We start from the raw sequence: 27016 nt of genomic DNA on the forward strand, positions 1-27016 counted from the left end.
CAATAATGTCCTATAGAGAAGAATCCAGTTCAGACTCATGCTTCACCCTTAGTTATGTCTCTTTACTCTCCTTTCTAGAATATTTCCTCAGTCTTCCCTTGATTTTCATTACCTTGACATTTCGGGAGATTAGTTTCTTTGTAGGCTGCTGTTCAACTTGAATTCGCCAGATGTTTGCTCTGCTTAGATTCAGGTTACGCATCTTCAGCAGGAATGTTACAGAAATGATGCTGTGTCCTTACTGCATCTATTCACATGGTATGTGATCTGATTTGTCCCATTACTGATGCTGTTCCTCTTGCTCATGTGATTAAGGCAGTGTCTGCCAGACTTCGCCGTAACAGCATTCTTTTTTTTTTTTGCTATTCCTCATTGAAGTTCAAGCTATTAATTTATTAGTTTATGTAAGCATGGACTCGTGGTTTCCTATTTCAGTTTGATGCTCAAACCGACCCAGATTTAGACAAGGGGAGCTCCTTCAAACTGGTTTCTAGATCTTCTTTGTATTTCCCACCAAGCTTGGAGGATTTCCTTGCTTTCTGGCACAGCAAGATGCCCCATGATCATCTTGCTTCTTTTTGTTTTAATACAAGAAGGAATGCTACTCACCTCTTTGTTTAAAAAGGGGGGTATTATACAACTTAGTTCATTAAATATATCATACGTCATGGCATACTTTCTGGCCGATACATACACAGCCATTTTCTATCAGTGTGATCTAGGATATTCCACAGTGTGGAGGGACAGAAGCTCCTATGCCTGGGATGCTTCCAGACTCTGGCCTATGCACCTCTTCATCTAGCTGTTCATCTGTATCCCATATCATACTCTTTATTCTGAACTGGCAAACATAGTAAATGTTTCTTTGAGTTATGTGAGCCACTCTAGCAAATCAATCAAACCCTGAGGAAGGGGTCACGGGAACCTCTTATTTACAGCTGATGGGTCAGCAGCACAGGGGGCAGCCTGGACTTGGGGTTGGTGTCTGAAGTGGAGGGCAGTCTTGTGGGACTAAGCCCTTAACCTTCGGGCTCTGACACTATGTCCATGTAGATAATACCAGATTTGTGCACATTAAATCTGTAAGACACGCCATTGGTGTCCACTGAGAACTAGAGAGCTGATTGGTGGTATGGGAAAACACACCACAGTTATCATGTCTTATGTGTGGTTCCTTCAGTCATTCCCCAATGACAGAGTTTCAAGTGCCACCATCATACTGAGCATTTTTTCTGAACGAACACCATTCTGTCCACACAGCTTGTAAAAGAATATATAGGAGGCACTCTTGGTCACCTATCCAATATCCTATTCTGTCCCTAAAATTCATTCCTCCCTGAAAGAACAAGGAATCCAATTTTGCTTGGGTATCTACTCCCTTCCACATGGTCATGGGCCTCAGGAAAAATGAACTCTATCCTTAGCTCTTGACTATTCTAACTCGATCATGTTAACCACATTCCTCTGAGCCAGTGATGGGTTTAATAATGTGCATGTGAGCAAATGCTGACCAAGGAAATGTGAGGAAGTCTTCTAGAGGCTTCCTGAGAGAGAAGCACAAGACAAGCAGATGGCTCCCTCTCCTTCCTCCAGAAGTTACTGCATCTGAGTGGGATGCACAGAAGTGCTACAACGCTCTTCCCCCAGCCTGAGGACAAAACCAGCACAAAAAGAAAGGCAGGGCTGAGATAATCAGACCAGTGGAGCCAGAGGCTTTAAGGACCGGCCAGAGGCCTCTCTTATCACTTCTGGTTGTGTGAGATAGTAAGTTTCCTTTTTGTTTAAAAGGTTTGTTCAGGTTTTCTTTTAGTTGCAGCCAACAGTATTCTAACTGATACAAGGTGGTGTGGGAGCTCCTCACCCCTCCTGGAGAGGCAGAACTGAGCCAGAAAACTTCCAAGTCGACCCTTGCAGGTCAATGTGGATGCACAGCAAAGTCTATAAAACCCTCATCTTTGACACTCTTTCAATGTTATTTTGTATTTCTATTGTTGCCCCTCAGAGGAACTAGAGATTTACTTATTATTTACACTGTTAGCTTTTCCATTGTTTCAACCTGTTCAGATCATCTCAGGCAAGTATGTTTTATGTGCTTGATCACAAAGGAACTTAAAGAATTGCTACTTGATTCCAAAGCAATAGAGCTAAGAAGAGACAGAAAGCAGAATAAACATAGAGCTAGGATACAGGAGATTTCTGCTCCAGCAGTAACTGTGCCACTCGACTAGGGAAGAATCTTGGACAAATCACATACTGTCTGTGTTCCTAACTTCTTGTATCTTTACATCAGTGAGATAACCTCAAGGTTCCCCTTCTGGCATTAAATTCTATGACTCAGAGACTTCATGGCTCAGAATTCTTCTCCTGCTTGAAGCATAAAATCAGAAAAAAAAAGTCCCTGAAAACCACTTGCAGCCTATTAGTCATTATCAAGATTATTTCAAAAGCTCTGCTCTTGGGGTGCCTGGGTGGCTCAGTCGTTAAAGCATCTGCCTTCGGCTCAGGTCGGATCTCAGGGTCTTAGGATCGAGTCCCGTGTCGGGCTCCCCACCCAGCAGGGAGTCTGCTTCTCCCTCTTTCTCTGCCCCTCCCCTAGCTCTCTCTCTCTCTCAAATAAATAAAATCTTAAAAAAAAAAAAAAAAAAAAGCTCTGCTCTTGGGCTGCCTACTCCAAGAAACAGCTTTGTCAGACTACAGATCAAAATAGGACTGTATTTGTGTTTACTATCTCTTAAGGAAGGGTATAGAAAGCAATTGCCAACTCCACACTCTATTCCCCAATTTGACAAAAACAAACATTCAGAACCACCAGCCAGCAGAACCAGGGAATTCGGGCTGCTAAACTGAAGCAACCCAGATACTTCAAAGTAGTCTATCACCTGAAGTGATTGCAAGATGTGCAAAGCCCTTCAGTAGTTTCCAAGTGTATCCAAAGTCTGAATGTTTTTTTAAAAAATATGTTATTTATTTGACAGAGGGTGGGGGGAGCACAAGCAGGGGGAGTGGCAGGCAGAAGGAAAAGCAGGCTCCCTGCTCAATCCCAGGACCCTGGGATCATGACCCGAGCCAAAGGCAGATGCTTAAACCACTGAGCCACCCAGGCGCCCCAAGTCTGAATCCTTCACTTCCCAAGGCCCTTTGCACAGTGTGCTCCCTGACAGTGTTCCATCATCACCTGTCCCCCATCTGCCTGGAGACTCCAGCCGCACTGGATGCTCTTCAGTTTCTGAAACACACCAAGCATCAGTCTGTCAACATCTCCCTCCCTCCCTCGTGATTCATTCTGCTCGCTTGTACTGCCCTCTCTCTATCCCCCCACTCCACACCTGCCTCCCCCCCGCCCCCCAACAGAGTCCTCATCCTTCTGATCTCAGTTAAACCCAACTTCCTCATAAAATGCCTTGTCTGCAGCACGCACCCACACCACACATATGCCACTGCCATTTTTCCGATGAGGGAACCCTGCTCCTGCCCTTCACAGCACTTATTATTATTATTCTTTAGTTGTTTACCAATTTCGTATGCCTCCCCTGCTGGTTTATCAGCTCTGTAGGAGAAGAAACCATGTCTGTCTGGATTGCCCCTGCATACCCCAAAAAGAATGACAAAAACATGGTTACTATCATACTTTCAAAGACAATTTAATAACATGGAAAAGTGCTTAAGTTACTATGTTATATGAGAAAACTATTTACAAGGTTATACCTTGCATAAGCATGAGTCCAAATTTCAAAATATATAAATTTATATATGTTCAAAATATTATAAAGAAATAGATATATATCAAGGCATTAACAAGGATGGCATGATTATACTTTTTGGAATGGAGAATCTGGTGACAGAAAGAAAAATAATATATAGTATGCTAACAATGGACAACCATAACCATAGGGTGAAACAGAAAACGTGTTGTCAGGATGAAGAATAAAGTAGCAACTAGCAAATAATTAATTGATTTAATAATCATAAGAGAACTAAGAACACTGTTTGGATACATGTGTTATTATACCAGTCAGTTCCCATTATGGTCGCGGCCCATTAGCTCCAACAGAACACAACTAGGGAATGAAAAACCAGTAGCCTAAGAGAGTGGTTCCTAAGCTGGCTGGGCAGGAGAATCACCTGGGCATTAATGAGGCTTAATATATCAGAACCTCCAGGAGGTGTATATTTTAAAAGCTGTGTAATTCTCAGACAAGCTAAATTTGGGAACTACCAGCCTAGAATAAATCAAGAAGTTAAAGAAGAGGTTCCTTTTCAGTAAAGGTTTCAGATAAAACAGGAACCTAAGAAGCAGGGATGCAAACAGTAACAAACTCTGCCACCAGCAGCTGCCTATCACAAATCAGTGAGCAATCATGAAATTCACATGGGGTGGAAAAATCCACTCATACTTTGGTTTGATCAACCACATAAGTAATTCAAATACCAATGGCAGCAACACATTTCAGAGTAGCACCTTAGCTACTCAGAACTCAGCCTTGAGTTCTACCTGCCTTTCCAGTCAAACACACCGAAGCCACGAAAAAAAAAATACCTCTGAGCAAAGAAGGGCAGATAAAAAGACAAAGGTCTCCAAACTCATGCCCTCCAATTGATACATCCAATTCAAACCCTCAATCTTCATCAGAACACATTAACTCTTTCCTTCTTTATAGGCCATTCTACAAGTGCATCCTGGAGAAGATTAGATATCAATTAAGAGGGAAGAGAGAATTCACAGAGAGAGAATTCAATGAAAGAAATGATAGAAACTTACCCATATACACTAAAAAGTTGAACTGCTTAGATCAATTTGGTGTGGAACAAAACACTACATGTATCTCAATAAATCCCAAAGGCATAAATGCAATTGTTCATACCTATGATCATGATGATCTAAGTCGCAGAGAAAAAAAGTTAAATTTCCTTCTTTATATTCCACATAAGGAGGCAAAAATGAGAAAGCACTGACATTTGAACACCGTTGGTGTGTTAAGAACAACAACCCACCTGTTGTCTCATTTGATGAAATGACCTTGTAGTAGGAATCAGTCCCATTTTAAGACTATAGAGGCCGAGAGAACTGAAGTAAACTGAGGCAGAAGTAATACAGCATATAATACAGCCACGTTTAAATCTGGATAACTGAATTATTCCTTTGTTCATTATTTTATACTGCGTTGCCACTTTTTAGATCATTTTGGTTGGAAATACTTCTTTCTTTTTTTTTTTAAAGTAGGCTCCATGACCAGCATGGAGTCCAATGCAGGTCTTGAACTCAAGACTCTGAGATCAAGACCTGAGCTGAGATCAAGAGTGGAAGACTTAACTGACTAAGCCACCTAGGCGCTCCTGGTTGGAAATATTTCTAATTGGGTATGTTTGCAAGGATAAAAGTCGTCTGGAAAATAATCACCTAGAACAGTGGTTTTCAAACTGTTTTTTTTTAAATGTGATAGTATTTCCTTCCAAACAAAAATTCCTTGGAACCCCAATATATAAGAAGTAGAGCTGCTGTGTTGGAAGCAGAAGCAAGCAGGGGGCCTGAAGTCCTATTCCATCCCCACCTGGAATGGAAGACTGCTTCTCAGGCACCTCCATGGCCAGGGACACCACAGAATGCAGGTAAAAAAAAAAAAAGCACCTCTCTAAATGGCCTTAGTCACTGGATCTGCTGTATAAAAGCATGTCCCTTAGAGATATTCAACAAAGATACAAAGCTATATAAAGGCATCACAATGCTGGTAAAAACAGTCAATTTGCTAAGGTAAGCAACAACAAAACACAGCTCAAGATCGAAGTACCAATGAATTATGTTTTCCTCTTATATGATGTTAGGCTTCATATGTCTGAGTTCTACAAGTCTTTTAAAAGAAAAGAAGATGTCTATCATTTCGCAAAAACTCATATATATTTTAGTGGGTTTTTTTTCCCCAAGAGTAATGATAGTTTCACTTTCCCATCTTCCCAAAGACTAGAGTCACAACAACAACAAAAAAATCAGATTATATAATTATATAAAATACAATACATAGTTCAGGCAGGAATCAAAGATGCAGAAATATATGCATTCATGTATTCGTTCATTTTTAGAGGGGAAAACATTTTGTCCTTAATGCCTGGCAATAAGCCTTCAGAGACAAAGAAGACTTTATCTTCCCTAAGATAAGGTCCTTGCCCTCAGGACCTGGAGACTAGAATCAGGGCACAAATATGATAGGACAGGTTGAAGGCAGTGAGAAACTCCTTGTAGTTGTACTTACTGACATTTATTCTACAGATCTGTTATTTTGAGGGTTGTTTTTTGTTTGTTTGTTTTTTTGGTAAAGATTTAATTATAAGGAACACAGGCTAGGATGGCAGAATCAGGCTAACTCAACCTCATTATTGAGGACTATTCTTATAATACATTTAAAATGACCTAGATGTCTATAAAAGCCAAAACTAAAACATGACCAATTTTAGGGTTATCCAAAATTAAATGTAAGCTTTTTTAAAACAGAGTTTGACTTTTTTTTTAATTGACTATAAAATTTTTCTTGACTTTATATTGAACACAAAGCAACAGTTTGACATAGAGCCATTCGCAATCACCCTGACCCCACTACAGATGATCTTCTATTGTACAAGTTACTCAAAGCAGACTTTGTGGTCAGAGGGGGAAAAACATTGTTTGAGTTTCTCTTGGTGTTTGCTTCATTGTTTTAGATGAAGCCATTTTTTGACTAATTCATTTGCTTCTAGCGCTTATGTGAACCTTGTGTATATAAGTGGTATTCTCCACACCCCACCCCCGCACTCAGGTCTCAGTAATACAGCTGTGGGAGATATATGGAGGAGAGGAATGAAAGCAAAGTTGTGTTTGTTCCTTGATATATTTTTCCATCTATTCCAGAAGTTTTGTTTTTTGTTTTGGTTTTTTTTAGAACTATGAATCGGCCTGTGTCTTTTTTGAAAAAAGCTATGTTCAGTCAGCAGTAAACAACCATTTTATTAAAGCAAAATAGCTTTACTAGAGTTAATCTAATTAATGTGAAATCCACTTCTATACTGTGCACCAAGGAGCAGAAATGTAGGGGAAATGAAGGAGGTCTTGTTCAGATGTAACAGTGACCAGTCCCACAAGAGCAGCTGTGCCTAGAATATAAATAGGGATATTTTCAGGGGTGAGGCTAGACAATTAGGAGAATGGAAGGTGGGCAAAGTACCAAGGAGGAACTAGATGATGCTCTTGAATCGCTTCTCCATCAACTGAAGTCACTTATCAGAGCCCTTTACTTTAAAATGGTCTACTTTCCACAGAAGTAGACCACTCTATTTCACCAAAATAGCCATGATTAAGTTCACAGGCTGGCTCACGAATGTCTCTTTAACCCACAATGGAATGACCATACACGCAGTCTGAGTGCTGACTCTTGGAAGTTCTGTAATTAGACATAAGATAAAGGAAAAAAATTCCATTTCCTCTTCTAGGCCCAAAGATGAGCCACAGATAAATTTTTTCATTGAGCAAAGTTTTTCTCAGGCACCCTTCCTGCCATTAGAGCCTGCCTCCCAAAAATGAACTGAGCTCACACTATATCCGGCCCATCCCTTCCCTCCACCCCCACGATTTCAGCTCTCCATCCCACGTCTGCCTTATCCCTGAATAGTTATGTGCTGCAAAATTATTTCTCAGAAATGAAATTCTCCATCCCTCCTAACTGATCTCAACTAGGCATAAGAAAGAAAGGTTTGAACAAATTGACACCAATGTAAGAGAAATCTTATCAACCTAACTCAATCTCCAGTTGGGAGAATTTGGGGGCAGCATAAGAAAGGAATGAAAAAAGTGCAGCAATGTGGCCGTGGGGGGGGGCAATATTCTGAGCAATGGAAGCTGGCTAGCAGCAGGGCCAGCCCATTCATGCTAAGAGTGGGTGGCGAGAGAGAAAAAAAGAAGGCCAGCACAGTAGGGGCCATGAGGCAGCAAGGCCTATGGAAAGGGTTGTTTCCAAGATGCCATTCCTCTACTTCCAACAAGGGTGTGCTTGCATTCTACCCCTTCCACAGAGCATGTCTTCCCTACTCCCAATCTTTCTCGCTTTCTGAATTCCCTCTGAGCTCTAGTGCCTAACACATGAGCGCTCAATTATACTGTCACCAGTACTCGCTTTTTAAAAAATATGTGGCTTGTTGATTCCTTCTCTCTAGGAAGCCCTTAAAACAACAGATTGTCTGCACTATCCATTTTTGGCTCAATTATATTCTACTTTATGTTGACCTAATTATGAAGGTATCTTTTACTCCCAATTCAGCTATCCCCCAAAGAGTGACTTTTTTTTTTTTAACAGAGACTTTTTTTTTATTTGACAGAGAGAGACACAGCGAGAGAACGAACACAAGCAGGAGGAGTGGGAGAGGGAGAAGCGGGCTTCCCGCGAAGCAGGGAGCCCGATGCGGGGCTCGATCCCAGGACCCTGGGACCATGACCTGAGCCGAAGGCAGACGCTTAACGACTGAGCTACTCAGGCGCCCCCAAAGAGTGACTTTTTAAAAAAAGCAACCCTCATGAAAGTACCCACTACAGAGATAAGCACACAGCAAGAATTGAAGTAGCTGCTAGCTTTAAAGCCAGGAGGTTATACTAAAAATATATAAGGTCTATAATGCTAAGTGAAATAAGTCTGTCAGAGAAAGGCAAATACCATATGATTACACTCATATGTGGAATTTAAGAAAGAAACAAAATAAAGGGAAAAAATAAGAGACAAATCAAAAAACAGACTCTTAATTACAGAGAACTGATGGTTACCAGAGGGGAGGTTGGTGGGGAGATGGGGGAAATAGGTGACAGGGATAAAGGAGGGCACTTGTCATGATGAGCACCAGGGGTTGTATGGAAGTGTTGAACCACTATACTGTACACCTGAAAACTAATATTACACTGTATGTTAACTAGCTGAAATTAAGATAAAAACTTAAAATACATACATACACACAGAAAGAATCTCTAATTAATTAAGGAAATGAGTTACAGATAATTTTTATTTTATTTTATTTTTTTAGAGGCTCTACTTAAAGTTCATCACCCAGCTATAGCACTTGGGGATTTTGGGCAACAATGTCACCAACCTTTGTGAAAGCACAGAACAGTAGACATGAAGAATAAAATATTTTGGAATATTTAGAACTGATTTCCTTTTCCAAAAAGTTTAAAACTTTTGGAAACTAAACAGTGTACACCTGGAGGGAGCAGTATTATGGTACATTTAGAGAGGTACTGATAGAGGGAACTGGGAATAGCAAGAGCACTTGGTCCACAGGCCAGGATTGAGAGAAGATTGAGAGGCGAGACACAGAGGACCACCTACTGAGGATCTACTCTGCTTCAGTCTTCCCAAAGACTGGAGTCCAAAGACAGGAGTCACAACACTGGAGTTGGGTACCATGCTGGGTGCTTTACAGGCGCTATAATCCAAGCTTCACAATAACACCCTCTTCACAAGTGAAGAAACCGAGGCTCAGGGAGGCTAAGTAACTTGTCCAAGGCCACATGGGTGTTAGTAAGTGGACAGAGACAGGATTAAGGACAGATCTGTTTATCTCCAATGCTCTTGCCCTCTCCACTAGGTAAACCCAACCCCATCTAGAATATTTTCATCTTTGCCCCCCAAATAAAACCAAAACAAATGGATCTGTCTTAATGAGGAAGGAAGATGTGAAAATAGCTAGCTATAGATCGGTTATGAAGTCAGGACAGGGAAGCAAGGTAATGTGGGAAGATTCAGGAAGACAGTTAACATTAGTAGAGACGGAATTGTGTACCGAGCACTGACCAGGCACTTTTTACACATCATGTGATTTCATCCTAATAACCCTAAAAAGCAGTCATTTTACATGTAAGGAAACTGAAACTTAGGGATGTTAACTTACCCTAGGTCATAATGCTAAAAAGAGTAAAAGCGAGGCTGGGATTTGAACTTGGGTCAGTCGGGTCTCAAAGCCCATGTGCTCTTTCCACTGCGCCCTGTGCCCTGAACAAGCAGTGCTCTCCCAGTTCTTCTTCCCATAAATACCAAAAACTAAAGTTTGGGTAACACTGTTCTATTAAGAGATCTAACCAGAAATTATATAGCAGTTGAACCGAAAGGAGCCTGCTTCCCACAGGAAATAAAACTATCATATTAACCAAGGAATTTAACAGACAAAAAGAGGCTTAGAATATATATTTTTAAATGCTGCAACCCTCTGAACCTATGTATGAACACAGCTGACATCCTTATAAGCCATGCCACTGAGGCTCATCAACAGGTGATCTACCCCACGGGGCTGGAGCTACTGTTGACAGCAAAGTTCCCCACCAGATGGACGTAGCCAGTGGCTGGGCAATGGCTCAATCCAGTCTCAACAGCCACCCGGCAATGGATGACAGAGAATTATCCTAAAACGGGACTAGTCCTTGAGATAGGGTCCTTTTTGCTGAGCTGGCTCAGACTTAGGTGGGAATGTCAACCAACAGCTCTCCACAGTAGGATAATTCCCAGTGCAGACAACTTACATGTGGACCATTAAATAAACACATTTCTATCTACACCAGATTCACCATCTTTTGTCTCCACGTTAAGCAAAAAAGTCAAAGCTTATCTCTTCCTGTAAAAGTAGAGCCCTTCAGACACTGCAATGAATCGCACCAGTAGCAGCTTTCCAAGGGCTCGATTCCACCCACATCTGGCTCTACTTGGGAGCTAAATGCAGCAGAAGTCTCCAGGGTCAACAAATGACCCTGAATAAAAATAGTCTTGGAAATCTGTCACAGAGTAGGAAAGGAAACAAGACGGCAGGGTGATTCACTCCAAATGGCAGTTCCAAAACCCAAATTCTCATTTTTGTCCCAATATGAAGCCAATGTGCAAAACAGGCACAGAGCAAACTGTCCTTTTCCGAAGGCCTCTAAAAGTGGTTGCCAAAGAATTTCACATGGAAGCCAAAAAGATTTAGTGTGCCATTCACCTCTCCTATAAATTTAACTGCAGCTACTTCTAACTAGAACTCTGAACCAACTGCAGAGTTACACTTGCTTTAAGACCACCCAGAGTACCTAAGGTTTTGCCCCAGACAAGAAAGAGGGGCCCTTTGTCTCACCAAATTTTCCAAATGACCGAGCAGCCACAGGGAAAGAGTACAGAGGTGGCGTGGTGAGTGAATGAGTGAGTGAGTGAGTGAGTGAGTGAGTGTGTGTACGTGCCTGCGTAAGTAATGCTACAGCTCATTCCCCCCTTTCCCCGACACAGTTAAGCTGTATTAAAATAACTACAACATTTTGAGAAGATTGTATGCTTTTTTAAGTTAAGAATTCCACTGGTTGAAGATCAACCAACATTTGACTGTTTAGTGAACGCATTTAAAAATGTATTGAACACATAGGTGCCCAGCATGATAGGAAACACAAGGGGACCAGCGATGGGTTTGCTTCACCACTACCCACCTGCACTGTCCCCTTCCAAAGCCTATATCTAATTTGGCATTCACAATTTATACTTTTTCTTAAACATGGTTCCCCCCCACCCCCACAACTGTAATGAGTTTTCAGGGCCACAAAACCTGGATCCACCTCTGGATGACGCTCTCTGTCTTTGAGGAGCTCACTATTGGGTGGGAAGGCAGGCATGCAGGTAACAACAACATGACCTGATACATTCTCTCTAACAGTGAGGACCAAGTGTCCATGTGTCCTGGGAGCACAGGTAAGACTAGAATGAACCCTGACTCAGAGGACTGGGAAAGACTTCGCAGAACTGGTCTCAAAAGTTGAGTAAGAGTGACAAGCAGAGCATGTGAGCAGGGGGGAGGGAAGGAGGAGGACATTCCAGGGAATGAGAACAACTGAGGCCAGTGGTTCTCAACTGGAGACAATTTTGCACCCCCCCCCCCACCTCCCTGCAGGGGACATTTGGCAATATCTGCAAACATTTTCAGCTGTCATAAATGGGAGGAAAGTAGTGCTATTGGCATCTGGTGGGTAGAGGCCAGGGATGCTGCTAAAGATCCTACAACACACAGGACAGCCCCCCAAAATAAAGAACTATCCACGCCCAAGTGTCAAGAGTGCTGCAGTTGAGAAGCCCTGGTCTAAGCAAAAGTGTAACAGACATGCTGTGTTAAGAAGTTGCCTGTGACTCTGGCAAACAGTGTTTCAAACGACTACTTTTATGGAAGAGAAAAAACAGTAAGGAAAGAGGGGAGGAAAAATTAAATTTCCAAGGAGCCAAGATACCAGGCTGAGCAGACGCCTTATTCTCAAAACAGGAACTATCACCAACAAAATTAGGAAACTGGACTCCTGGAAGCCTACGGGGCATTTCATTGCCCAGTGAAATGAAAAGCACATCTGTCTGTCTGGGATGCGGTCCTCGGCCAGGGCCCAGCCCTGAGCAGCGGCCTGCCTTCTCCCTTTTGCTCACAGGACTAAGTGGGGAGTGAGGAGCAGTTGCTCCATGCAGCTCGCGCTCACGGGATTCTCAATTCGAGAGAGGGTGCAAAGCTGCTGTTAAGGCTGGAAGGACTCAAGCACAGTGATGGCCCAGCAAAGGGTTCCAGGTCCCAAAAGTAAGGGGCTGCAAAGAAAGCAGAATATGTTGAGGACACTGTGGCCAGTGCTGCAAGTGGTCATTAGGGCTGTTGGAAGGAACCAGGCCTGACCATGAAGGCAAGAGGTGTCTATGCAGCAATCTTACTCCTGGGCACAGACCCATTAAAAATGCAGTGAGGAGCTCACCACCACCACCACCACCACCACCACCACCACCACCACCACCAAAAAAGGAAAAAGAATTAAATAGAACAGATCTCCCCCAGCAAGGGACTTCTAGGAGAGAAAGAAAGCAGCCTTCAAAATACTAGCAGTTTTTCATATAAGGGTAAGAAAGAGAAGTGTAACTCTTTCACAGATAATACTAACTCACACTAATCCACATCACCCCTTAAATCTTGCCTCATCCAGACTCACAGGTACAGACACACACCTACATCAATTTTTGAAAATAATAATAGTATGAGGAAAGTTACATCAATTGTAGCAAATGTCTAAAAATCAAGTGTTAGCTCCAAGAGGGGAAAAGGAGGCCAGCAGAGTAGCAAAGTAAAAAGATAATTCTAAATGAACATCATAAAAGCTTTAAAGATACAACTTTTTCCCTCTTTTTCTTCTTGCTCTACAAAAAGCGTTGTTCCAAGGAATGTATTATGTGCCCAGTGTTACGCTGGGAGCTGGTATCAGGAAAATTACAATTGGGTTTGGATGGCACAGACCCCTGAAACCAGTGTTGTCTTCAGTACCTATGTCACCGACCACAAATGAAGAGGGCCGTGCAGAAGAGTGTGGGGGAGGGAGGGGAGAGAGCAGAAGACAGGACCTTCCTGACAGAAGTGAGAGAAGGAGCCACAACCTGGGGAAGGCACGAATGATCGCGAATGATCGGGCTCATGCACACACATCCACCGAGAGATGAAACACGCAAATTCTGCCCATATACAACCATAAATTACACGCGCCTGGCCCAACCACCCATGTTCCAGGAGATAAAAACACTTCAACATCCAGAGCGCTGGGACCTGCGGTGTTTCTAGTCACCTTTTGCAAAGTGAAACAAATGTTTCAAGGGTCACAACAGCGTGATCCAGGAAGCTCATCCAGCTAAACACTAAAACAGTCTGGAGGGATAACAGGGCAATAGGAAATCCAAACTATCAGAGAGAGGACTGCTTTCTACCTGGGTAATCAGGATTTAACAACTAAAGAGGGCAAGGGTATTGCTGCTACACTCTGCTGAGACTGTGCTTACGGCTACTGGGAACCTACTACTCCCAGCTTATAAGTAAACCATGAACAATCACTGAAAGATGTACATTGAGAATTGCAGCCAATTCTCAGGGTCGTCAAGTACACACACAGATACATGCGCATGTCTGAACGGCCAGGATCTTGACTGACTCACTGACTGGGTGTGAAGGTAGCCCCAGAAACCTGGGCATTAGCCAAGGGTCGTGCTAATGAGCTGGTGATTCCTCCCACAACTCCCCAACATCAACTCCTTCCCCTCCAGCAACTTAGTATGTTCACTACCACCCAAACAGAATCAGCTTTCATGCCTCCACTCCTCTGCGCATGCCACTGCATCCACTTGGAATGTTCTCCACCTAGACAAACCCTACCCATCCTTTGCAACTCATCTGAACCTCTCTCCTCGTGTTTATGAGCTAGCCTAAAGCACCTCTCCCTCTTCTGAACTCCAGAACAATTAGCGTGTACAATTTCTTGGCAACAAATCACCTAAGCTCTACAAAGCTTAACTCTTCTATTGTTTTCTTGATTTACTATTTAAATCAAGAGGAATTTCCACCTTTCTCCCTGTCTTGATTAGCACTGTCACCTCTTTGAGAGATAAGGATACATCTCATAGTTCTTGGGATCCTCCCACCTTACCTCCTAAATTACCTTGCACAATGTAGAACTAAACTGCAAGGTTAAGTTAGGCTCACTTTAATAATGTTTAAGATTCAAACCTCACACTTAGAGACTTTGGGACCAATAATATGTAAAAGCAGAAAAGAACGTAAGTGCTGAAAAATCTTGAAGATCCTCACTATTTTACAAATAGACACACAGACTGGTTCGAGGTCAGCTTGTAGTAGGCAGATGTAGAACTCAGAACTGCACCCCTGCTCCATACTCTGGGACATAGTGAAGCCTGGAGAAGAGCAGAAGACCCTATGGGGTTTGCAATTCCAAAGATTAAAAACTTTCTTTAAATTCTTAACTTAGGGGCGCCTGGGTGGCTCAGTCGTTGAGCGTCTGCCGTCTCCCAGAGTCCTGGGATTGAGCCCCGCCTCAGGCTCCCTGCTCGGCAGGAAGCCTGCTTCTCCCTCTCCCACTCCCGCTGCTTGTGTTCCCTCTCTCTTGTCTCTCTCTGTCAAATAAATAAATAAAATCTTAAAAAAAAATTCTTAAGTTAAAACGAACAGAGGTAATTATTACTGAGAAGCAGAGTTAGTTAAGCACTCAAACCTAGATCATGATCTTCACTTTATAAGCTTATGGAGTGATATTTCGCTATAAACCTTACAAGAAACTGGGCTAGAACTTCCAGGAACCACCCCATGCCTCCAAACTCCGTTATTTTGAAACTCCATTTACTGTAATGTTTAACCAAAAAAAAAGTCAAAACTAAAGTTCTGTTTACATATACTCTATCAGGAGTGAAATAATCACATGTAGAGTTTCTAAAATAAATTCGTCTTGGAAGCCCATTTCGGGGCGTTGAGTTGTGACTACATTTTCAAGGATGTCAGTAGCACAAGGGCTCCATCCATAACTCCTTGAAAAAAACTGAAACCATGAACGCCTTGTCAAATTCAGACAGTTTATCTTGGCACTGGCAAGCAGAGCAGTCTCTTCGATGTCTGGAAACGTGTCTAATTACGTTTAGAAAGTAACTAAAAAAATAGCCAGTGTCCTGGAACAGACAAGCTCAGGGATCACTACTCCATAGCATCCTGAATGACATGATGGAACCACGCCAGGAAAAAAAAAATTGGAGAAAAAGAAAACCCAAGTGCGAAACCAGGATGAGACCCGAATCTCTCTACAAAACAACCCTCCCGTCTTCCCAGGGCCTTTGTGGCCGCCACACAACTCTCCCTGAAGTTTGCGTTTTCCTTTACTTTTGTTTCCATTAGGTCATCCGGCCCGCCCACATCACTTACCTGGGGCAGCGAGCTAGCTGGCCCTGCCCCAAGCGCTGCCTCCAGCCCGCACAACCCTCGCACCCCTCCACCCCCCGCGTCCGGACAGCACCCAGGACACCCGTCTCCCGAGGGCGCAGCCCTGGGGCTCGGCACGCCCCTTACCCTCCCAGGCAGCCGCACCCCGGGGCGTCCTCCCTCGGGAAGGCGCAACCACGGAGCTCCGGCGGGCCCCCGGACACTACCATCCGGCCGCACTCCAACCCTCGAGCTCGGCGGGCCCCTGACACCCCCAATCCCGCCGCACCGCAAGGGCGCCCCCTCTCGGGAAAGCGCAGGCTCCCGCCCGGGCGCACCGCCACTCCGCCCTCACCTGAGCCGAAGGTTGGTCATGAACTCGGGCATGGAGACGCTGTCCATCAGTACGAAGTCCGCCTTGCCGAACTCCAAGCTCTCCTGCTCCGCCATGGCGCCGGCGTGCGGGCTCAGGTGGGCGCAGACGGGCTCAGGTGGGCGCGCTCGGGCTGCGGGGGCCGGCGGGGGGGGGGGGGCGCGCGCGGCGAGCTCGGGCGGGGCCGGGGCGGGGCCGCGGCGCGGAGCTGCGGGGTGTGCGGGGGCGCCGCTCGGCGGGTCTGGGCCGGACGGAGGCCGCCTCGCTGCTCTTCGGCGCGCTGTCGGCCGGCACGGCGTACCCGGCAGTTTCCGCTTTCCCGCGGCGGCTACCCGGAGCTGGGGGGGACGGGACACCGAGACGGAGACGGCGGCGGCTGGTCCCGCCTCTGGCCTTGGTCTGGCCCCGGCCCCGCCCCGTCCCGGCTGGGCCTCTCCAGCTCCGCCCCGCCCCGCCCCGCCCCGCCGACTGAGCAGCCCGCCCCCGTCGCGGAGCAGGCAGCCGCCTCCTCACCTGGGCGGCGCGCACGCGCGGGGCGGGCGGCGGGGGCGCGCGCCGGCCCGGGCCAGGTCGGCGGGGCGGCAGCGCCCCCTGGGGACGGGCGCTGGGATCTCAGGGAGGCGGTACGGAGGAGCGCGGACATAGGAGGGTGGGTGGAATCAGGTTTCCAGAATTGCCTGCTCCGTGGTGCTTGATGGCTGCAAGCTGAGTTACAGAAGTAGCTCGCAGAGCTTTTTGCGAGGATAATTCCATATGATTCTATCACCTTGCCGCGAAGCCCACTCCTGCTCCTCTGCTCACGTCCTCTCCATACTTGAAATGATGGTTCGCTCACAGAGAGAGAGTAATAATAGCTAACACTTGGGGGACACTTAAAATGCCCAGAGTGTTTCTAAGAGCCTTAGGAAATTCAGGTTAACTTGCCACACCGCTAGCAAATGAGGAAGCTGCAGTTTCATCTAGGTCACTGGACTTAGAAGCCGCATGCCGGAATGCTTTCCTTCTCCAATGTTCCGTGGTCCGTCTTTCTGTTGCACTCATCTGAGCATGCCATCAAACATTACCTTATATTATTAATAAATTTTTAATATATGTATGTGTCACCTCCCTAGGATTATTGTAGGCTTCTTGAGCATGGGGCCATGTCCTAAATTTCTTCATATCCCAGTTGGCACCCACGAAGTAACTATCGTACTGCCTTGCACATGTAGACATGAAATCTGCACTGGTTCAATGGGGCGGGATGAGTCCTAAGTGGTCTCCAATTTATGGATACATTGGTTGACCTTGGAAAATTCTTTTGGAACTTACTACATTTTCCCGATGAAAATATATTACAAATGACTTTCTAAGGCAGCTGCCTCTCTTCAGCCTTGTGTTTTGGTTAAGACCATCTTCTAGGAAATCTAGAGGCTCCCAAGGACCTGGCTGGGCTCTAGCTCTATGGCTGAATTTGAGATGAGTAAACCAGATAGAAGGACCCTGCTCAAGGCTTGCTTCGGCTGCCAACAACCCACACTAGCCAGGAGAGAGGGGAGGGCAGGTTGATCACCTCCCCAGGGAGCACCTCTGCCATAAGAAAGCCACCCCAATCCCTGGCACAGGCTCTGGGTTTCTGTCTACCATTAGCAGCTCTCCTTCTTCAGAAGACCCCTCTCTGGATCTCAGCATCCTCATTTGTGGAATAAGACATCTAGGCTAGACACTTTCCAAGGTAGGACTGTCTTTTGCTTGGGTTGGTCAGTAATTGCATAATATGGTACGTTCCTAAAATGTTTGTATTGGTATGTTTTAAAGTAAGTAGAACTGAATTTCAAAACTGTAAGAAAGAAATCGTAAATTTTGTGCAATTTGGAACAACCAGGGACTCCACTCAATGACCCATTGGAAATGGATGCATGTGTATTCTCTGAGCCCTGGGTTGTTAGAGCAAAATTCATTCTACAGTGGGTAGGATCTACAATGGGATGTAGCTGGGGTTTTCAAATGGCCAAAGCAAAGAAATTCTTGTTTTGTTTTTTATCAATGTCTTGTATAGGAGCCTAACGTATAGCACATATACACAAAATAAGCAAAGGGCATTTTATAAATTTATAAGCCCAAATTAATATAAAATCAGGCATGAGACCAGTGAAGCTCTTTTGAAGAATCCATATCTGTCTGTTGGGGTTCACCATCACCTTAAATCAGCTTCGGGATTCCAATTTACTTTTGAACATTGTTTTGGTTGTACAGCATCAGGAAAATTCTGATTTATGTGGCTAAGTAGTAATTTGTTACTTGTAGAGTTTTATACCCAGCTTTTTTAAAGGCAGAGCACAACTACAGTCTTATTAATCAATGACACATTTACAAGATGTTCCGATATATGCAGATGACAGGAGAAACAAAACACTACAATCTGCATTCAAACAAGGTAATATAGAGCAGGTTAGCTTGCTATTAATCTCCTTTGTGATAACATTTACATATAAACACATTTGGATGTGTATGTTTGTGTTACAGTTTAAAATATACTAAAAACGAAAATAAAAGTTAAAATCACCAATAATGAGACACACTGACATCATGAGTGATGTGATGAAAGTTAGAAAGGTAGAACATCCCTTACCTTAGAGAGATAGAACATCCTTAGAAAGATAGAACATCCCTTACCTGCTAAAAATGCATCCACTGAATCTGATCATGAAGAAACATCACATAAACTCACATTAAGGGACATCCTACAAAAAAACGATCTTTTCTCTTGAAAAATATCAATGGCTTGAAAGCAAAGGAAGGCTGAGGGGCTGGTTCAGGTTAAAAGGCCCTAAAGAGGGGCGCCTGGGTGGCTCAGTTGGTTGAGCGACTGCCTTCGGCTCAGGTCATGATCCCGGAGTCCCTGGATCGAGTCCCTGGATAGAGTCCCGCATCGGGCTCCCTGCTTGGCAGGGAGTCTGCTTCTCCCTCTGACCCTCCCCCCTCTCATGTGCTCTCTCTCATTCTCTCTCTCACAAATAAATAAATAAATAAATCTTTAAAAAAAAAAAAAAAGGCCCTAAAGATGCCACAACTAAAGGCAGTATGTGACCCGGACTGGGTCTTTAACCAGAAAAATGTAAAGGATTCTTAACTATAGGAAACAAACTGAGGGTTGCTGGAGGGGAGGGGGGGAGGGTTGGGGTAACTGGGTGATGGGCATTAAGGAGGGCACGTGATGTAATGAGCACTGGGTATTATATACAACTGATGAATCACTGAACTCTACCTCCAAACTGATAATATATGTTAATTAATTGAATTTAAATAAAATAAAATTTTTAAAAAAGGAAAAATGTAAAGGACATTATTGGGACAATCAGTGAAACTTGAATACAGACTATAAATTAAATAGCATAGCATCGCTATTAGTTTTCCTGAACTCAATCATTGTACTGGGGTTCTGTAAGAGAATGTCATTATTCTCAGGAGATAGGTTCTAAAGTATTTAGGGGTAAAGAGTATAATGTCTCAAACTGGCAAAGAAAAAGAATAATAATACATGTGGCATGTATATATATGCATATATATATATATATGTAGAGCGATATAAGTGAATAAAGCAGATGTAGGAAGATGTCAGTGATTGGTGAATATAGAGAATATATGGGAGCTTTTATAGAAAAGTTCTTGCAACTCTTCTATAAGTTTGAAATGATTTCAAAACATAAAGTTAAAAATCAAATAATAGTCTAAAACTGTCCTAACATAAAAATGTTTATTTTCGGGCGCCTGGGTGGCTCAGTTGGTTAAGCGACTGCCTTCGGCTCAGGTCATGATCCTGGAGTACCGGGATCAAGTCCCACATCGGGCTCCCTGCTCGGCAGGGAGTCTGCTTCTCCCTCTGACCTTCCCCCCTCTCATGTGCTCTCTCTCTCTCACTCTCTCAAATAAATGAATAAATAAAATCTTAAAAAAAATGTTTATTTTCAAGGAATCAAATAACACTTAGAAGTGAAAGTCACATCAGACGTTTGCAGATACTCCACAACTGAAAAATCAGCACACACTTTGAAAACTCTGGTATGGACTATCTGTAAACTCTGCTTGCCATAGATATGCTAGGAGGTTATAAACACTGAACAGACAATTCTAAACACGAAAAATAATTTTTTAATTTAATTTTTTATTTTTTAAATTAGCATATAATGTATTATTTGTTTCAGAGGTATAGGTCTGTGATTCATCAGTCTTACACAATTCACGGCTCTCACCATAGCACACACCCTTCCCAGTGTCCATCACCCAGCCACCCCATCCCTCCCACCCCCTCCACTCCAGCAACCCTCAGTTTGTTTCCCGAGATTAAGAGTCTCTTATGGTTTGCTCCCTCTCTGGTTTCGTCTTGTTTCATTTTTTCCTCCCTTCCCCAATGATCCTCTGTCTTGTTTCTCAAATTCCACATATCAGTGAGATAGGTATAATTGTCTTTCTCTGATTGACTTATTTCACTCAGCATAATACCCTCCAGTTCCATCCACATCATTGCAAATGGTAAGATTTCATTTTTTTGATGGCTGCATAATATTCCATTGTATATATATACCACCTCTTCTTTAGCCATTCATCTGTCGATGGACATCTAAGCTCTTTCTATAGTTTGGCTATTGTGGACATTGCTGCTATAAACATCGGGGTGCACGTACCCTTTCAGATCCCTACTTTTGTATCTTTGGGGTAAATACCCAGTAGTGCAATTGCTGGGTCATAGGGTAGCTCTATTTTCAACTTTTTGAGGAACCTCCGTACTGTTTTCCAGAGTGGTTGCACCAGCTGGCATTCCCACCAACAGTGTAGGAGGGTTCCCCTTTCTCCGCATTCTCGCCAACATCTGTCGCTTCCTGACTTGTTAATTTTAGCCATTCTGACTGGTGTGAGGTGATATCTCATTGAGGTTTTGATTTGGATTTCCCTGATGCTGAGTGATGTTGAGCACTTTTTCATGTGTCTGTTGGCCATTTGGATGTCTTCTTTGCAGAAGTGTCTGTTTATGTCTTCTTCCCATTTCTTGATTGGATTATTTGTTCTTTGGATGTTGAGTTGAATAAGTTCTTCATAGATTTTGGATACTAGCTCTTTATCTGATATGTCATTTGCAAATATCTTCTCCCATTCTGTCAGTTGTCTTTTGGTTTTGTTGACTGTTTCCTTTGCTGTGCAAAAGCTTTTTATCTTGATGAAGTCCCAATAGCTCATTTTTGTCCTTGCTTCCCTTGCCTTTGGCAATGTTTCCACAAAAAAATAATTTAAATAATTGATCCTTTAAATATATTTTTATAATTTAAATAATTTATTGCTTACCTTAGTTGTCAAATATGCCCCAGGGAGTGTACAATTTGTTCTCTGCCTGAAATTCCCTTCCCTGTTGTCCCACTCCTCACCCCTGTGGCCTAGCTAACTCCCGGTAGCGCTGCCTCAACATCACGTCCTCCAAGAAGGCTTCCATGACTTCCTAAGTCAGGGTTGGCTGTCCCTCCTCAGTGCCCCCAACAGCACCCTGAAAGTGTCATTCCCGTTGCAGCATTGAATGCACTTGAGCCTATTGTCCACCTCTCATGAGAGAGAGGGCGTGAGGGCTGGAGGCTGTGTCTGTTCTGTTCTTGGGTGTAACTCTGGCACCCAATAGCACTAGCTCAGTGCCTCGAGTGTGAATCTCTTAATAAACACTTGCTTAATAGATGAATATGGAATGGTCTGTGAATCTGAGTTGTGCAATGTGAGGTTGTAAATCTACCCCCTCCCTTGATAGACTTTCTGCATTAAAAATCAGTCTTTGTGCAGTGTTTATCTCATTCTCATCTCCTGCCCCTGGAAGTAGGTCTTGGGGCTGTGTTCACTTCTTTCCTGGGGCCAAGCTGGAGCACTGTATGTTCACATAAACAAAAGCTGTTGTTCCAAAAACCTCTCTGCAGTTGACAGCTGCTAAAGAAAATCTGCTCTGGGTTATTTGTGAAAATCAGCTCTGAATTTTCCAAAGCAAATATTTGCTCCCATTCTCCTCTCCCAGAATGCTTCTGGGCTGCCCTACCCTCCCTATCTTTACCAGGTGCCCAGCAACCAGGAAGACAGCTCACTTCAGCACAAGTCCTGCAAGACAGAAGCAAGAAGGCCGCAGGAAAAACATAGTCTATTCGAAGGGTATTTTATACATTTATTTTATAAGCCCGAGTTATTCTGGAGCAGAAGTAGAAAAAGGCAAATTTACGTTGCAGAATAACTTCATGATGCACTCAGCTCCATGTATAAATGACGTGGAACTCTCTGCCTTAGGTATGATCCAAAATACGCTTCCTCCCCTTTCATGCCAAAGACTGGATTTGAACTATGAATAGTACACCAAAGGCAATATATATGCTCTCTGTGATTTCTGAAGCCTAAGAGCTTTAAAATAAAAGCAGACCCAGCAGTTGCCTTCCTGGTGTCACTGATGACTTGCCCACCTGTGGCCCTCCCTTCCCCACTCCCCCACCCCCACCTTTCACTCTGGAGACATCTCACAGGACAAAGGAAAGGGAAACTTCATAGCCTAGTTCACTGCCATACACCACCCTGAAAGCCCAGAAAATGACTTAAAAAGTTCATCTTCTCACCTATAGTTAGCTATTAAAGACAAAGGATCAGCTGGCCAATTGCTAAAGACCTGGTTCTGGGTTCTAGGGGTTTCCTCCCCTGCTGTCCCCGTGGCCCAGCTGTGCTTACCTATGACAGTGTTGAGTTGGGCACAAGAATCTTAGCTCTTTGGCATGGCTGATACTGCAGACAGAGCTCCTTTTAACATAATCAACCTAAGCACAGAGGAAGTTGGGATATATCAGCTGAAGAGAGGGAGGAGATGGGGGAGAAGAGAAGGAAAGGGGGCTGCCACTGCCTGAGTCTTAGGGTAGCAGGTGGACAGTAACAAGAGACTGGTTCCCAGTGCTTAGGTCTCATTGTCCTTTGATGAAAACACGTGGACTTCCTCTCCCAAGACAAATGTATTAAGCACACACACAAAACAGTTTACACATGGACCCCTCTGCCCCTCTACCCCTGTCTATGGATCCTCAGCTAAGGGCAGTGTCACACCACTGGTTCAAATCACTGGGGAATGGGGAAGAATTTAAGAAAACCATCGTTGTGGGTATCCTGTGAATCATCAGACAGGGACTGTCCCAACAGCACACTCCCCAATGTGGGCAGAGGAACCACATATATATGGCCACAGGAAAGATTGCGTCAATGGTAAGGGAGGACGTAGCCTGGGACAGCCTCCAGAACTTTTCCTGCCTGTGACAACATAGCTTCTGACTATAAACATTTCATCTCAGTGTATCCTCTTGACTAATTACAGAAGTGCTTATCACACTGAGTTGGCTGTCCAGGCCTGTCCCTAACGTCTCCCAGATGGAGGCCATGCCCTCCTCATCCTTTTATCTCCAGCCCTCAAGCTGCGCCTGCTGCCCCTTAGGTATTTCCTGAATCGAGTAGGTGAATTAATTAGTGAGCTTATTTATTAGTAAATGGATGTGTGTAGGTGTAGTATTATATTTCAAGGAACATGTGGCATTTCTCTAAGCCCCAAGCCAGAAAATCACTAACTCTCAAGCTATTCTGGCCATTGGAAGTAGTCCTAGAGCTAGAAAACTTGGGGGTGTTTTAGAAACCCACGAGAGGGAGAACAACAAGGCACATCCACAATGGATTCATGGATGGATGGCGTCTTAAGGCAGGATGTATCAAAGTTTAAAGTGTATAAGAATCACATGGGATTTTGTTAGAAATGCAGAGCCTCAGGTCCCACCTCCAACCTACTGAATCAAAATCTGCATTTTGACAAGACCCCCAAGGGCCACTGCTGCTGGTTTGCAGACCAGACCTTTTATTATTATTATTATTATTATTATTATTATTATTATTTTATTTAAGTAATCTCTATGCCCAATGTGGGGCTTGAACTCACAACTCGGATATGGAGTCACATGCTCTACTAACGGAGCCAGCCAGGCGCCCCTGCAGACCATACTTTGAATAGCGAGATTCTAAGGAGTCTTAATGGTTCTATAATCAAATGCATACCCCCTGGTTGAGAGCCGAGAAGAGCAGCTACCCTCAACTAGGTCAGAGCGAGGCGCTGGTAGAGCTAGGACCAGAACTTAAAGCTTCTGATTTGAATGGTGGGTAGTCTCCACTACCCAATGGGGATGTTCATTTGTGAGACAAGATGGGGGGGATGATAGAGAAGCAAGGGAGGGCAGCACCCTAGATCTTCTCTAACCCTAGTCTCCCTACCTGTATTTCTGAATGGAGGGGGCTGGATGTCCTTCTTTCCTCTGTACTTTTTTCTCCTCCTCTAAAAGCTTGGCAGAGAGGTTAAATAAGATATTGCTGGGGCTGGGAAAAACTTGGATTCCTTTCTTCCCTCCATCTGACAAAATAGCAAGTAGTCAGTACTAATATCATCCACCATTAATATTCAATTAGTAGCTACAGAGCTGACACACAGGAAGAGTGTGACATCATTCCCAAGGTGACATCTTCTAATCTGCCCCCCAGATCCTCTCTCCTCCTGCGATCCACCCAGAGTTTCTCAACAGGTGAGCTGTAGCAGTATTCATCTCCTAGAATTAAGATCACAAAATACAATGATGTTAAAATGCACCGTGTGAACCTCTGACTCTTTCCATTCAACGGGATTAATTCTGCAGACTATCCAGAGGTAGAAACAATCTGAGCAATACTTCTATTCAAATTCTGCCAACCTGACCCCTAAAAAAATGATACAGGGGGAAAGTAGAATCCACAAAACCTAGGAGACCTCAGAGGCCATATAATCTAATATCCCACCCAATGTCCAAATCCCCTCTACAATGTGCTGCAATACCTGGATCTACCTCGGCCATTTGACTCATTAGGCCTCCCCCATGCCATGTAGACATCTCTGCATAAAAGCAACTCCAACACCCTTTAACTCAGGCTTACTCCTCAAGTCACAGCCCAGACTCACTCCATGCCCTGAATTCCAATTGTCCCGTCTTTTGCTCTTGTTACTCATTATCCCTATTTATGAGCCTTGTTTGTCCTTTGGAGCTGATATTCCACCAAGATAGGACCAGGTTGAAGTGAATTATAATCAAGGAGGGAGGCCAAGTTCATGGCCGGTTAAGGAACAGCCTTCTAATTTTCTTGAGTAGACTTCCCTCTTAGAGTTTCTATCCATAGATTTCCAACACTATTATGTTAATCTCTGTAAAGTCTGCTTTCTCAGTGTTTAAGGTCTGTCTGTGCTTAGCCACATCACAATCACTTTCTCCTAGTGTCCCTACCCTTTCTAACTCTCCTGTAACTGAGTAGGGTTCCAATCAGAGCAGCATTTTCCCCAGACTCAGGAGGCAATGGTGTATAGTGGCACCCAAGCTTTAGATACCTGTACCGAGGTATAGGACAGGGGTTGGGGATCTTCATTTTATTTTATTTTTAAAGATTTTATTTATTTATTTGACAGAGAGAGACACAACGAGAGAGGGAACACAAGCAGGGGGAGTGGGAGAGGGAGAAGCAGGCTTTCCGCTGAGCAGGGAACCCGATGCGGGGCTCGATCCCAGGACCCTGGGATCATGACCTGAGTCGAAGGCAGACACTCAATGACTGAGCCACCCAGGTGCCCTGGATCTTCATTTTAATAAGCAGCTCAGGAGACTCTGCTGCAGGTGGGCAGGAGGCCTAACTTGAGAAATAATGATGGGAATTTTGGTGTCAGACACATCAGGGTTCAGTTCCTAGCTTTGCAACTTACTACCTGTGTAACCTTGAACAAATTAGTTTATCTTTATAAGCCCTGGTTTCCTCATCTCTCTCTCTTTTTAAAAAAGATTTTATTTACTTATTTGAGAGAGTGTGTGCAAGCATGAGTGGGATTGGTGGGGGGTGGGGGGGTGGAGGGAGCAGAGGGAGAAGCAGGCTCTCCACTGAGCAGGGAGCCCGATTCGGAGCTGGATCCCAGGACCCTGGAATCATGACCTGAGCCAAAGGCACCTGCTTAACCTATTGAGCCACCCAGGCGCCCCTCCTCATCTCTCTTAAAGAGATGATAACATCTATCTCTGAGTATTAAAACCATGAAACGAGATGTCTATATAGTGCTTTGTATAATTCAAGGCAAGTACTGAGCCTTCGATAAATACAAGTTAGCATTGCTATTAGTGTAACTGCTTCTTTTATCTTCAGGATAGGGAACTTATTAACAGGCAATTTATTGCATGTCCTTTTTAGCTGACTCAGATTTCTAATAGATGCTGGTGAGTCTTCTGATTACCCCATGACTTTCTCCTATGTCAGTTTCATGATTCTTCTCAGTAATTTATTGCCATTTCCATGCATAGCCATGGGCCTTGCACTTAGTAGGGGATCAAAATTTGCTATTTTTTTTTAAGATTTCATTTATTTGAGAGAGAGAGCGTGTGCGGGTGTGCACGAGCAGAGGCGGGGGCAGAGGGAGAAGCAGACTCCCCACTGAGCAAGGAGCCCGATGCGGGACTCCATCCCAGGACCCCGGGATCATAACCTGAGCCAAAGGCAGATACTCAACCAACTGAGCCACCCAGGCGCCCAAAATTTTTGCATGAGTGAGTGCCATCTGCCCAAGCCTTCTGTGCTATACTCCCACGGCAACACCACCTCTGTTCTCACCCTTCGCCTGTGCTCTCAAGCATCTTCTGGATGTTATAGTGTTGGTTTGGTTCCCCATTGGCTCGGACCAGTGAAGAGCGCCATCCCACCGAGACAATGATTTCTGCCAGTTTATATTTACTTTGTTGCATTAAAACTTCCAGTTCAGGGGCGCCTGGGAGGCTCAGTCAATTAAGCATCTGCCTTCAGCTCAGGTCATGATCCCAGGGTCCTGGGATCAAGTCCCACGTTGGGCTC

General features: G+C 44.2%; 1 protein-coding gene across 2 annotated transcripts in view; it reads right to left on the reverse strand.

The window, feature by feature from the left end:
* MYO1D (myosin ID) overlaps positions 1-16490 on the reverse strand; it is a 364669-nt gene extending 348179 nt beyond the window's left edge. Inside the window, exon 1 of one of the 2 annotated variants that reach the window (XM_045889402.3) lies at positions 16079-16488. In XM_045889402.3, coding sequence (XP_045745358.1) covers positions 16079-16173 — 95 coding nt within the window. In that variant the 5' untranslated portion in view covers positions 16174-16488. Of the gene's footprint in view, positions 1-16078 lie in introns of both variants that reach the window. The other variant, XM_064582345.1, reaches the window with a different exon arrangement.
* Positions 16491-27016: the final 10526 nt, after the last annotated feature.

Source organism: Mirounga angustirostris, unplaced genomic scaffold (genome assembly GCF_029215605.1).
Source record: "Mirounga angustirostris isolate CCGP_5_RB_7025 unplaced genomic scaffold, mMirAng1.0.hap1 SCAF_17, whole genome shotgun sequence".
Taxonomy (NCBI): domain Eukaryota; kingdom Metazoa; phylum Chordata; class Mammalia; order Carnivora; family Phocidae; genus Mirounga; species Mirounga angustirostris.